This window comes from Antechinus flavipes, chromosome 3 (assembly GCF_016432865.1).
Source record: "Antechinus flavipes isolate AdamAnt ecotype Samford, QLD, Australia chromosome 3, AdamAnt_v2, whole genome shotgun sequence".
In the NCBI taxonomy this organism is placed as follows: Eukaryota; Metazoa; Chordata; class Mammalia; order Dasyuromorphia; family Dasyuridae; genus Antechinus; species Antechinus flavipes.
In genome coordinates this window covers 566,067,648-566,082,116 of record NC_067400.1, presented here as the reverse complement: position 1 = coordinate 566,082,116, position 14,469 = coordinate 566,067,648, and the positions used below count along the sequence as shown (strand labels likewise).

Here is a 14,469-nt window from a genome sequence, read left to right as displayed (position 1 = left end):
TTAGATGGTTTCTGAGAGTCTAAAAATCTCAGAAAAAAAAAAGTTTAATTTTTAGACTAATGCATTTGGCTTCCAGTAAATTAAAAATATGCTGTTTGAAATTCTTCAGCTGACATGATTAGAGCTGTATGCCAGTAGCATATCGTTTTTTGCATTTATGCTCTCCTAACTGTTTTGGTCTAATGTGGCAATGTGAAGTAATAATAATAACAGCTAGCATTTTATATTGTTTTAAGATTTGCAAAGCATTTTATAAATATTACCTCATTTTTGTCCTCATAACAACCGTGGGAGGCAGGTGCTTTTAACATCCTCATTTTATACATGAGGAAGCAGTGGCCAAAAGAGTTAAGTGACTTGTTCAGGGTCATACAGCTAATAAATATCTGAAATTAAATTTAAGCTTCCAGACTCCAGGCCCAGTATGGTATTCATTGGCCACCTTACTGCCTTGTTAGTAGTTCTAATTTTATGTAATTGGTTTTGTATGAATTTAATACTGATCATATGAAGGAAGACCCCGAGTCAATATAGCCTTATTGGTTGATTGATTTCAATTCAAGTGCTAGACCAGCGCCTGGATAAGAGGGTGGATGAAATGATAGCTTCTGGACTTTTGGAGGAGCTAAAAGAGTTTCATAGACGCTACAATCAGGAGAAAGTTGCCGAGAATTGGTGAGTATATAGGCTCATTAACTTTGCCCTTCAGTACCTTTCAATTGTGTCTCAGTTAATAGAGTGAAAACTAGTTTCTGTCAGTCTTATTCTGTTGTCTCCTGGAAGAGGGTTATGGCATATAGCCCTCCTCTTCAGACCATAGTTGGATTATTATTTTCAGTTCTGGTACCACATTTGAGAAGAGTATTGACCAAGTGAAGGGTGACCGATTTAATGAATGAATTGGAGACTGCCATTTAAAGATTCCTTGAATGAATCTGAGGATATTCAGCCAGAAGAAGAGGATACTTGAGGGATTGAGGGGGAGAGAGACATGCTAGCTGCCTTTAAGTATTTAAAGAGGGATTAGACTTATTCTTTTTCGTGGGTGTTCCAAGAGCAATGAACGGAAATTGCAGAGAGGCAGATTTAGGGAATAATATGCTGACAGTGCTGTACAGAAGTGAAATGTACAAATACCAGAAATAGTGGGGTCTTTATCATTAGGTACAGCAGTGACTATCTGGCTTTTTCTCAGGCTGCTTTAGAGGCCATCTCCTATACAGTTGTCCAACCAGATGGTCTCTTAGCTCTTTTTCAACTTGAGCTTCTGTGATACTAATGAAAGAGATTCTAAGGAATGTTTTTTTTTTTTTTTAAAGGTGGGGGGTGGAGGGTGGGAATCTCACTTCAGAGAATTGGATGACTCATTTTTTGTTTTTTGCTTTTTTTTTTTTTTTAAACCAGTCAGAACTATCAGCATGGCATTTTTCAGTCCATTGGCTTCAAAGAGTTCCATGAATACCTGATCAGTAATGATCAGTGCAGTCCAGAAGCCAGTAACCTTCTCCTTACAAAAGGTATGAAATTTTTTATTCAATCCTAGGGAGTCTTAACTCAAAATTAATAGTACAAGTACAAGCTTGATAGCCCAGGGTGAGACGTTAATAGCAATAATTCCCTCCTGTTTGGTGTTTTGAGCTAAGTCCTTTCCTCAAAGTCTCTGACTCACTGCCCTTGACATTTCTCCAATCCGTCAAAGCATTCATGTCCTTGGACATGTGGGTTCATAGCAAAGCTCAGATGTTCTTTTCTGCTGTCCATGGACTATCTGCTCTCCAATCTCAAGTTTTAGGACTCTGTTTAACAGGCCCTGAGGACATTGATGCTGATCATTTGGTTTATTATGGCTTCTTTGTTTTCAGGTATTGAGGCGCTAAAACAAGTAACCAAGAGATATGCTCGGAAACAAAACAAGTGGATTAAAAACCGCTTCTTAAGTCGTAAGTTCCTTAGACCAGCCTGTCCTATAATCTTTTCTTTCATACTGAAAAGTTAGTTTTCCTTAATTTTAGGGGACCCCAGTAAGTGAAATTAGGCTTCTGCAACAACTTGGGCTTCTAAACTTGCTTCTAAAGCACATTAAGATTTATGTGTTTTCCTCACAACAATCCTGTGAGATGTGTGTATCATATGTGTAGATAAATAAGTGTTATCTCGAATTTATTGATGATAAAACTGAGGCTCAGAGAGATTAGTGACTTACTATAGTCAGTAGGTACTAAGTGTTAGAGCTGGTATTTGAACCTAAATCTTGAGTCTCCTGATTCTTGCTGTCAGTCATTTAGTGAGCATTTATTTAGAACCTTCTATACTGTAAACACTGTGCAAAGTTCTGAGGATTCAAAAAGAGGCAAAAAGTCCTTCCTCTCAGGGAACGTATAGAATAATGGAGAAGACAACATGCAAGCAAATATATACAAAGTGATTTATGTATAGGATAAATAATTAAAAGAGGGAAGGCAATAAAATTAAGAAGGCGTGGGAAAGGTATGCTGTGGAAGATGGAATTTTAGTTGGAGCTTAAAGGAAGCCAGGGAAGTCACTAAGTGGATGTGAGGTTGGAGAGCATTCCAGGCCTGGGGACAGCCAGTGAAAATGACCAGAATGGAAAGATTGAATAGAATGTCAAAGGAAGTCATTGTCACTGAATCGGAGTACATGGTGGGGAGTAAAGTATAAAAAGCCTGGAAAGTTATGAACAAGGATAGGTTGTAAAGTTTTTGAAGATTAGGCGGTGTTTTGCTTTTGATCCTAGTTGCAGTGAGATGCAAAGTTTATTGAGGGGGAAGAGAAAAGAAGGTATTATACCTGTGCTTTAGGAATATCACTTTGATGACTGAAGGGAAGATGTGAGAGTGGAGAGAGGCTTGAGTTGAGGTAAGTAGACCCACCAATAGGCTATTGTAATAGTCCAGGCATTGATTGGGGAGAAGGGGAGAGGAGGGTGAAGTGGGGAAAATAATCTGTTTTGGAATGTTGAGTTTAGGATGTCAACTAAATATCTTGCTTGACATGTCTGAAAAGGGAGTGAGATTGGTTAGCAGAGAGGTTGGGTTAGGATAAATAGATTTGAGAAACATTGACATCAGATGGTAATTAAATCTATGCTTGCTGATGAGCTCAACAAGTTGTATAGTGGGAGAAGGGAAAAACTCCCAGCACAAAGCCCTGTATCGAATACCCACAGTTAAAAGGGCATGATCTGAAGAGGAAACAGGGAAAGAGCAGTTAATAGGAGGAAAACCAGAAGATAACTGTGTCCCAAAAACTTAGAGAAGAATCAAGAAAAAGGTTGCAGAGAAGTTGAATACAGTGATGATTGAGAAAAGGCCATTAGATTTGGCAATTAAAAGAGCATTGGTACCTCTGGAAAACAGTTTTGGTAGAATAATGATTCAGAAGTCATATTGTAAGAGTAAGAGGAAAAAAAGTGCTTTATATAGATGGTCTTTTTAAGGAGTTTAGCAAAAAATGGTAGAAGACATATAGGATAATAGCAGGAATGGAAAGTTCAAGTAAAGATTTTGACTGGGTAATAATAATAAATTGCATCAATTCTCAAATGAGAAAACATTATAGAGTAGTTGAGGTGGGAAGAAAACTTGGAAGTGGTAGTGGGAAACAAGGATTATTCCTTGACCAGTGAGCCAAGGGGAGCCAGTGCTGGAAAGGGTGAAACTATTGAAGGTTTGTCATCAGGAGAGAACCAGGTTTTGGTAATAGCTAGGAAATTTAAGGCATGGAAGAAGAAAATACTTAGGATGAAGGGAACTTTATTGCCTGTGGAATAGGCATCCTAATGGAATTAGTGGAAGGGCTAGTTGGGATTTGATTGGAACTTTGGGTGAGAGAATGGAATGGGGGCGGACCATTCCAGTGTACCACATTGTCTCTTGAGTTAGATGGGAGAGCCATTGTTGAAGTAGTTAAAAGACAAATGTGGTATCATTTGGAGTCAGAAGAACTGGATTGAAATCATAAAATCACATCAAGAACTGAAGGGATCATAATGGCCATCTAATCCAATCCCCTCATTTCATAGATGAGGAGCCTGAGGCCCAAGGCAATTGGGTGGCTCATCAGAGGTGACAGAGAGAGGAAGGAACAAAGACTTACTAGCCATGTTACATTCCAGTTCTTCACCTCTTTGAGATTGGCTCCTTAGCCATCAAATGGACAAGGTAGCTGAGGACCAGGTGAGACGACATATACACAAGTGAAACATTTTCACTCTCTGGAATTCTCTCCCCTTTGTTATCTCTGGAAAAACCATCTCATAGGTGAGATCTGCCTCATTGTGATACAGATATGGGCATTCTGCAGAAAGGTGTAGGAAAGACATAGGAAAACATGTACCTGGTTATCAGCTTAAGCTTTAAAAAACCACAACTTGATATCTCATTCTTACCCAATAGCATTTCCTCTTTGCTGAGGAATTCCTTTCCAAAGTCAAGAGGAAACAGTCCTTAGTAAGATTATAAAACACTAAATTTAAGCTTTCTAGCCTTTGGAATCTGCTGTAGGTTTCCCCTTCCCCATTCACACTGACACTAAGCCTTCTGAGTCTGTCTGGTGTTCAGGTAACAGATTGTAGTTGCACCCTGCCAAGCACTCAGTTACCTGAGCAGCATCCGTGTGGTAGCAGAAGGAGCAACAAATATGGCTGGAGGCCAAAAGAAGCGCAGCTCATCAGGAGACACCTGAAAAAGTGGGGGTGGGTGTGCCGGGATTGTTTCTGGGTAAAGAACCTCTGTGGCTTTGAGCAGTGAGTTTTCTTTTGCAGATAAGGACAGCTGAGGGAATACATTTTTATCTCTTGACAACCTTTCTTTTCCTTAGAGGCCCAGCCCAGCAGCCATGGCTTTCATTAGCTTTCCCTCCTTGGACTTTCTTGGAGCTTGAGCCTGGATGTCCTTTGCCCTGTCACATCCTTCCTCATACCACACCTCCTTGTCATCGCTCTCTCTCTCCACAAACCTCTCCCTTAGATCACAGGCTTCTGGACTCCAGGAACTCTGCCAATGAGCACGGGGCCTTCCTCCCTCTGCTTGAGTCCCTCGTCTTCATAAACGCTAGCAAAACGAATGTATTCTTTTGGGCTACAGGGCTGCGGTGCCAGGGCATCTTCTCTCTGAGCACCTGGGCCTCACACTCTCGAAGACACTCCTTGGGGCTGCCCAGGTGAGTGAGGCCATCTTTGCAGACTGGAGTTAGGGGGTCTTTGGCCCTAGGAACACACACTGGGTACTCTTTCATTGCTTGTCCACTTAAGAGAAATTTGATCCTCAGCCAAGATGAAGACTGGGTGTGCCACAAACCCTAGATGATGTTTCTCTTCCCCCTCGCCTTCCCGAAATAAGTATTTTCTAACAGACAACACTTTTCATTGTTGGAACTTGGTAATCTTGAAAAGCCACAGAGTTCTGGCACTGCCCGCCCCCTCCAGAAGCATATGGAGCTGATGGCGTAGCATGTCATATGTCTGCTTATCCTGCACACAAACACACGCAGTGCTGGAGTGAGAGGCACGGCCGCCTTCCCCATCAGGAGCCCGTCCCATTGGCTTGGGCCTCTTCTGCTGGGGAGACATCGCTTTGGCGGGAAGCCAGAGGGACTTCCCCAGCCGAGCTCAGCCTTGGATCTGAGCCATCGACAGCAGCTGGGAGCTGAGCACTTGTGGAAAGGGGCTGAGGGCAGACACAGAAACCGAACAAAGACCTCGGAGGAGAGCAGAGTGTAGAGTGGCCCTGAAACAGGTGCAGAGCTTACCCCAAGCCAGGTGGACTGTGGGCACTGCCCGTACCTCCCAGTCTCACCTTTCCCTGGAAGGGCAGGTGGAGGGCAGGTGCAGCTCAGACGTCTCTCTGAAGAAGCTCATTTTGTGGTGGGCACAGTAAAAAGGCCAGCACCTGCCAGCCGTTGGCATGCTGTGGCCTTTGATGTTTTTGTCCAGGGCTTGATGCTCTTTGCCTGTCTTTAGCTGAATTGTGCCAGGATGTCCACCTCCACCTCTCCTAATGGTAGCTGGGTGCCTCAGTCTTCATTAGCACTAAACTTTCGCTTGTCACTGGGCATAGGGGGTTTTAACATCATAAAATGGAAGCATACTTTCTGCCACTCCAAGTCCCATTTGCCTTTTTTATTACGTGCCTACTGTGTGCTGAGTCTTTGGCCAGGTGCAAGGGGATATTTAAAGACCCTTCTTATGAGAATTACAGGATAGTAGTGGGTGCATTAGAAATAACTGAGAGGTTATGTTGAAGGACATGTTAGTGTTGACATTTAAGATTTCAAGATTTAAAGTATTGGTATGGATTTAACAGGAGAAAAGAGAGGGAGGACATTCCAGGCCTAGGGAAGTACCTAATAGAAAGACAGTCACTCAGTAAGCATTTATTAAGCACTAACTCTGATTGGAGGGGAGGAGCGGTTAGTGTGTGTGTGTGTGGAAGTAGATAGAGTAAAGCAGTTACTTGTTATGTGACCCTGGACAAGTCACTTAACCCATTTTGCCTCTGTTTCCTTATCTTCACAACCAACTGAAGGAAATAGCAAAAATTCAAGTGCCTTTGCAAGAAAACTCCAAAATGGAGTCACAAAGAGTTGGAAACAAGTGAATAACAGCAAACTATATCCCCAGACACTAGGCTAAATGGAAATAGAAAGATGCTGATACAAAAAAATTCAAGGCACTAGGAAAATCATGGTCCATTCTAATTGGTACCTAAAAGTATATAGAGAGAATAATATGAGATGAGATTAGAAAGGTCACATTCTGGAGGGCTTTAAATATCAGAGAGAATGAGCTTTGTTTCATGGACAGTAGGAAAAGACAGGAAGTTTCTGACCAGAAGTGACATGATCTAGATCTATGCAGACGATTACCTCTGACAAAAGATAGGAAAGATAAATGGAAGGGCCATACTTTAAGATAGGAAAATTCTTTAATAATGGAATGATACTTTATGTTATTTGGAAGGATGGTGATGAGCACCTCTTTACTGCAGTTGAGACAGTGGCTGCAATTCATGCAAGGGATTGCCATGGTGGAGTCAGTAGGACTTCTGTTGAGAGAGGAAGTCAAGGTTAATGCTAGGGCATAAAGGGGCATTGGTAGTGTCACAGACAGAAAGGTGTCTTTAAAAAATAGGTTTAGGAGAATGAATAATAAGGTAGTTGGGGATATCCTGAATCTGAGGTGCCAGTGAGACAAAAGCATCCTCATATCTGCAATTAAGTTATTCAACTCTAGAACTTGGAGAGTTCAGGACAGAAGATTTACATCATCTGCTTAGAGGTGGTGGTGAAAGGTATTTGCAAGTATTTTCCAGGGACTATTTCTTTTATATGTTCTGGTTTAAGGCTACAGGAAAAACACCTACTTTATTATAATAGCTCACACTGATATGATACTTACATATACCTTATCTCATTGGCTCCAAAGTAGCCCTTGTGAGATAAACAGGGGCAAATCAAAGGAAAGGGACTGGTATAGAGTCGGGTGTGTAGTAAGCGATGGATCTAGAACTCAAACCATATCTTCTTATTCTGAGTCTGGTTTTTTTTTCCTCTGCCAGACATTGCTTTTGGCAAAAAAAAAAAAGAAAAAAGAAAAAGAAAGACAAGCCTATACTAGGTTTCCTGCTAAGGTGTATTGGCATTGCTTCCTATGTGTACATATCCTATGTGTGCAGATTTCTTGAGGAGTTCCGGTACCCATTTCTTGTTTAGTTGCTTCTTCACCTTTTAGGAGTTAGGCAGCTGGAACTACTGTCAGTCAGACTGTTTTGGATTTTTTACAATCATTGTTATTGCTGTCAAGATGACCAAAGTAGACCAAAAACACTTGGGACTATCCTTTTGGCCCAGAGACGAGGTAGCATGTTTATCATCAAGTGTGAATTGGATTCTGAACAGTGAATGTGGTGTCTCTGAAGTTTTAGTGTTATCAAGCTACAGAATATTTGGAGCAAAGTTAGTTTGAGCTTGGATGCTGTCAACTAATAGTTTCTCTTTTTTGTTAGGCCCTGGATCCAATGTGCCCCCGATTTATGGTTTGGAGGTTACTGATACCTTAAAATGGGATGAGTCAGTTCTGGGACCTGCTCTGCAGATTGTGGGAAGCTTCATCCAGGTACCTTCCAGGTGCAGTACTGTCTGGATAAGGTTCTTTCCTCAGGAGAGATGTTTGTTGCCTTGAACCTGCCTCTGAGGCACCAAACTTTGTTTACTTGTTTTTATTGCTTTCTCCATGCCTTTCCAGTTTTTACTTTCCAAGGTCTTTCTCAGCCTTTTTTCATAACCAAAAAGTATATTGTTAAACACAGTCTATTGGCTGTATCTTATTCTGCATCTGTAATCTTATCACTTCTTTGCTTGGAGAAGGGGGGAGGCCTGTTTCTTTTTTAATTAAAAATTTTGAGACATTGATCCAAAAAAGATCTTTATTATTTAAAAGTTTTTTTGGGGAAAGGAAAATTTAATTTTGTTTTTAACGATAACAAGTACTTATTTCCTCTCCCTCTCAATTTTTCCCCTACCCCAAATTGAATGATAAAAAATTAAAACAGTAAAACAAATTCTTAAACATTGGCCATGCTCAGAAAATGTTTGTATCATTTAGCATTTTAAATCTGTCATTGGGGGAGAGCTATGTTTCTAATTCAAGATTAGTCATTCTATTAATCAGAATTCAAGATTGTTTTTCTTTATGTTATTGTGACCCTTTTCTAAATTATTCTTTTGATTCTGCTTGCTTCACTCTGCATTAGCTCATAAAGTTCATAAAAATTTCTCTGCATTCTTCACAGTCTTTGTTTCTTACACTCTTACTTAATGTTTTATGACTGTTCTATACCATAATTTGTTCAGTCATTTTCCCGGGATAAAAACCTACTTCTTCTCCAGTTTCTTTGCTACTGCAAAAAGGTATTGCTTTGAATATTCTGGTAGTGATTGGGTCTTTGTTTCTATCTTTGATCTCACTGCAAGTTGTGCCCACTAATGGTGTCACTGCAACAAGGAACACAGATGGTCAGTTGTTTCAAATGGTTTTTCAGAACATTTGAACTCATTCATAGTTAATTAATGGAGACTGATAATCTTCGATTGTTTTCCTTAAGCCTTTCTCAGGTGGGTTATCTCTGTCTTTCATCATCTTTAGAAGTCGGGTTGTTTTGAGAAGAAACCTTAAAGTGTCTTCATTTGCTTTCCTCCATTAATGTTTTAGAGCATTCCTTTGTTTTTCTCTTTGGAAAGGTGTTGGGTCTTAACCTTTGTTCACTTATCAATTGGATAGCAGTTCTTTTTCTTCTATATTACAAATTTCCTGTATTTTACCAGATACATGTGCTGAGCTTCTGTTCCTTAACTGATCATTTCTCTTATTATATGTGTCAATTCTGTTTGTTTAAAAGCTTTTTAATTTCATGTAATTAAAATTGTCCATTTTATTGTTTATGATCATATCAGTCTTTTATTTAAGAAGGAAACAAAACATTACTTTTGAGATTCCTCTGTCTTTCCTCTGAACAGACTTGTTTTAGGTTTTGGCTTATCTGCTTTTCATACTTGTAAAAATATTGCCAGAACCAGTGCTCTCACCATGTCTCTGACCCAGGATAATAAATGAACAGTGACTTCACATTTATGTAGAACTTGTAAGACTTATTAATAACTTAAATTCAAAAGGTGATTAAAAATGATTTGTTCACAAGAAGACTAAAATTCAAGTATTATCCCCATTTTAAAGATTAGGAAAAAGAGAGGGAGAGGGAGAAAGGGAGAGAAATGGAAGAGAGAGAGAGAGAGAAAGAGAGAGACCTGTCTTCAATAATGCATTGGGCTATGACTCAAAACCTGGTATCCTTTCTATTCTACTAGGCTGCCTCTTAGTGGCAAACTAGCTTGTGTAATTAGGGATAATTTATTTTTCTCTGAGCCTATTACTTTACCTGTAAAATGGGGATAATTAATATGCAGATTGATTATCACCTTTTTAACAGACCAGTTGTGAAGGTGTTCTATAATCTGTAAAGCCCTATAGAAATCAAAGCTTTATCTCAGAGAAATGAGAATAAAATAGAAATTTCTGTCAAATTTTTTTTAATTGATTTGCTTTCCCCAGGGCAAGCAACCTGTAGCCACTCCCATAAGGTTGCAATGTGATGTAACTGAGAATAAAAGAAGTCATCACAGATGTGAACTGTGTGATAGAATCATCATTGGGGACCGAGAATGGGCAGGTAAATCTGGTGAAAGAATTGAAGGGTGCAGAGGGTTTGGAAGAGTTGTTAATTTGGGTCTTTTTTCAAGACTTTTGGTAAAACAATAGCTTTTGCTCGTTGAAATCTTTTCTGAAATTTGTACTTTGGTTCTAATGATGAGTGATTAAATTAAAAGGAGTCTTTCTTGAGAGAGCTACTAATTTATCTGGAATTTCAAAAAACTCAGTCACTTCAGGTTTGAGCTGAAATAGATAATAGAGAGCAGAGACTAGCTTCTAATAATTTCCTCTATGTAATTTCACGAAGAGCTCCTGGACAAGACCACAGAGACTTATTGTTAATTCTACTCTATAAACCTGCAGTAATTTCATTTTGAACTCATTGAACCAGACTGTCCATATGTACTTCAAATCCCATCTCTCTACAAGAAGATGGAGTTTTAAGTTTAAGTAAATTATAGTCATAATATTTCAGAACCAGAAGAGAGAAGTTAGTTTAAACATCTCATTTACATTTGGAGAAACTGAGTATCCAGAGAGGAGTAATGAGTTTTCCAATATTTGAGTGTTCACTTGGACCCTGGATGAACATTCAAAACTTGTTTTAGAGAGAATTACTGTCTAGTTGGAGATGTCCTTTGGTGTTGATGCCCTTTAGAACTTATCTTCTAGCACAGATACTGTGTGACTAGGTACTACCCCAGATTATTATCTTTCCAGAAAGACTTGAATTCATTTAAAGTCACTATGGGCCTTTTTGCTTTTTGGATTATGGGAAAGCCATTTGACCCCACTGTGGGTCTCAGTTTTTTTCTCTGTAAAATAAGAAGAATGGAGTAGATGAATCCTTCCAGGAACACACATTCTGTCAATTGCCAAAGCTCACACAGCTCCACAGCAGCAGACAAAGCTGAGACTTGAACTCTAATCTTCCAGGTTCACAGCAGTTTCTTTTATACTGTATACATTTATACTTTGGTAGGTAGGGTAACTAGAAGGAGTTCCTCTCCTCTTCCCTCCTTTCCCCCCCAGGAAATCCTTTTATTATGGCCACTATTAAAATATGAGAATAGTGAAATTTAGATTGTTTTGCTCATGTTGACTTAACTAAGTTGCTTGTTCTCCTAAATGGTAATTTAATAAATCACTCTGTTGTCAAGATACAGGAATTGCCATATGGGGTCAGACCCTCTACTGTCTAGCAGGGTATTCTGTTGCCAGTAGCAGTCCCAATTGTAATTGGACTGTGGTGTTGACGGGGAAGAGAGAATACCGTATTGGTGCTAATAGAAGTAGCTCCTGAATACAGACCACCCTCTGAAAGTGAGATCTCCAAATCTGTACACTTACACTTAAAAATATTACCAATTACAGGCTATATTCAGGTTTTACACAAGCCATATTGGGGGAGTTGAGGAAGAGAGAAGAATGTAGCTGATAAACTCAGTTGTACCACCTGCAAAAAGTGCTTCTGGAATTGTCTCCATTCCTCTTATAGAAGCATACTTGTGAGGCTTTGTGAGGGTGGGTTGTGTAAGACATTCTATAGCACCATCTGTCGATCCCCTTCTTTCTTCTCTTGTTGCCAGTGGAAAGAGAAGCCAGAACCCTGTGCTTTGCCACAAGGTCTGGATTGAGAATGATGATAAGTGAACTTCTTAATCTTTTTTTTTTTTTTTTTTTTTAACATTATGGATTTCTTTCAAACCATTGCTAACGATCAGTTTGTGGTACTTGCACAGGAAAATTGATCACTGGAACATATGTCTGTTCTTCTCAGATCATCTTTCTTTGATAATACATAGGCAGTTAAAAATGTGGCTCCTTGAACTAATTCAGTATAGCGGCCTGAAATAAGACCAGGTGATTGAGACTTTTGCATTTGAGGCTTTCAGTGGGATTTCAGATCCCTGTTATTTTTTCCTTAGAAGGAGATTCATACTTGCGGTGTATTCAAGGATGCTTTGTTTATTTGGAAAACTCCAGCCCTAAATGGTCAGCTTGCTGGACACAAGAAGAAGGACTATACTTTTGGCTTTTGATAGCCTGAACTACAAATAGGGATTGGGGGGCAGACCCAGGAAGCAGTCTGAGAGACATAGAAGGGGCAGCATAGTTGCCAGAGGGTTCTAGGATGGCTGGGTAGAAAAGACAATCTGCAGTCCTCCCAGCATAAACAGATGACCTCTTTTCATTGTTGAAAAGTACTGTGTTTGGTAGCTGGTAGGGTTGCTACAATTTGCAGTGCTGCCTTCTGAAGGGTTGAAATGTTCCTGGAAGAGGGAGGTGGAGCAGAGCTCTGTCTCTTTCAGAAGAGGCTTGACGGAGCCACATGAAAGCAGAATAACAAATAGGGAAAGACAGCTTTTTTTCTTGTTCGTCTTGGGTAATGAGTCCAGATCCCTTCCTCCCCACCCCCTTCCTCCCTCCTCCCCAAGTCTCGAGTTAGTCCTGTTACTTCTAGAGGGAAAAATGGATGGGGATGTTCCAACCCCTTAGAAAATTTTATTGAGGTCCTTTTATTTTTCTTTCTGTCTATTGTCCTCAGCGCATACAAAGTCCAAGTCACACCTGCACCAGCTGAAGAAAAGAAGAAAATTGGATCCTGATGCTGTTACCACCTCGACAAGTCAAAGCCATTTCCCCAAACCTGATGAAAGAACTCCATGAGAAGGGTTCCCCAGGGCAGAGGGATCAAGGGATTATATTTCCCATTTGAGAAGCAGGTGGCCAGCCAGGTCACAAGCTGATTGACCTCAGCAGCCAGAAAGCAGTGCCTACCATGAGAGAGGAAGGAGGGAGGGGCTGTCAAGAGCAGGTCCTTCCAGAACTGATGGGCTGCTTTGGTCAGAAAAGCAAAAGGCTTCAGATGGACTGACTTGCTAACTCTGGCTATTCATGTTGGCCCCTCTACATGGGGACTGGTAATGGAGGACTTGGGGTTAGGGGCAGAGGGGTATAGGTGCAATTATGATTGAAAAAGGGTTTTTGTTTTTATAGAGATTCTCTTTTTGAAAAGATACAGAAAATGTTTTCTTCACTTTTCAGGAACTCCTGTGAAGCTGTATCTGGTTTTTACCAGACAAAGACTGCATACCTCCAAAACAAAGGTTTGGTTAGGAAAGTGATTGGGACACTCAGTCTTCCTAATCAGTTGTTTAAACATTCATTCATTCAACATTTGAGTGCCTACTATATATATATACATATATCTATATATATATATATATGTTTAGGGCCCTATGGTGTCTTATAGTCAATTGTAGAGTTATCTGAACCAGTTTCTAGTATTTTAACTGGGAACATTTGACCATGGTTATGGAAATCAGGCTGGAATCAGTGCAATCAAGAAAATGTAAGCAAAGGCCAGGAAATAGGGCTATTTATATTGATGAAACTTTGCCTATTAAAAGCTGTTTCATTATTTAGATGGGAAGGACCTAAATCCTTGACTATAAAGACTTGAAATACAAATATGTTGCATGTGAGATGTAGCCCAATAAAAGTTGTCTCATCATCTCACTGAGAGTCTGGCTCCACAAATTGAATAAAGGAAGCCCTACAGATAATTCAAAGTCCTCTTTTTTGTTTAAATGTAATGTTTATTTCCATTGCTGTTGTGAACTGTTTGTAGTTTATATGATAGCCTCTTGTTTGTGTTGGTTTAGGAATAAAATTAGTAATTTCCACTGGACTTTCTGTTGTATAGATAGTGGAAGTCTTATTCATCTAGCATACATTTATTAAGCAGCTGTTGAGGGTACTAGGGAATACACATAGGACACAGAGCCCATTCTTAGCAGAGTTTGTGAAGAACAATAAGGTATATGCAAAGGACAGGTCTGGGCAAAGTGCTATAAGCAGCACAATGGGTAGTATCTGAAGGAAGGCTTCTGAAGAGATGGCACCTAAGTTGGGCCTTGAAAAAAAAGAAAGGTATCAACACCCAGTTGATGGGATATGGGAAAATGGAGTTCATTTCAGATGTGGGAGTAGTATGAGCAAAGCCAGAAAGATGGGAGAGGGCAGGATGAGAACAGGATCTCTGGGTAATGCATTGGAGTCTTGAGTACTAGGATTAGAGGTTAGGGGTTTCTTTTATTTGTTTTAAGCAAAGGAGAACCAGTAGTTTGGCTCAAGTACAAAGTTATATCCAGTTAAAAACTCTTTCAGGAGTGTGTTGAATTCCTCCCCATCTTGAGTACATTTGGGAAATGCAGTATATTGTCTTAAGGGCACAGGAA

The 14,469-nt window shown here is 39.9% G+C and overlaps 1 protein-coding gene across 1 annotated transcript in view; it reads left to right on the top strand.

Annotated features, from left to right (window-relative positions):
• TRIT1 (tRNA isopentenyltransferase 1) overlaps positions 1-13,919 on the top strand; it is a 66,822-nt gene extending 52,903 nt beyond the window's left edge. The window contains exons 6-11 of the mRNA XM_051987767.1: positions 564-675; positions 1,405-1,517; positions 1,863-1,940; positions 8,025-8,134; positions 10,127-10,244; positions 12,774-13,919. Of these exons, the coding sequence (XP_051843727.1) occupies positions 564-675; positions 1,405-1,517; positions 1,863-1,940; positions 8,025-8,134; positions 10,127-10,244; positions 12,774-12,895 (653 nt within the window). The 3' untranslated portion in view covers positions 12,896-13,919. The remainder of the gene's footprint in view (positions 1-563; positions 676-1,404; positions 1,518-1,862; positions 1,941-8,024; positions 8,135-10,126; positions 10,245-12,773) is intronic.
• Positions 13,920-14,469: the final 550 nt, after the last annotated feature.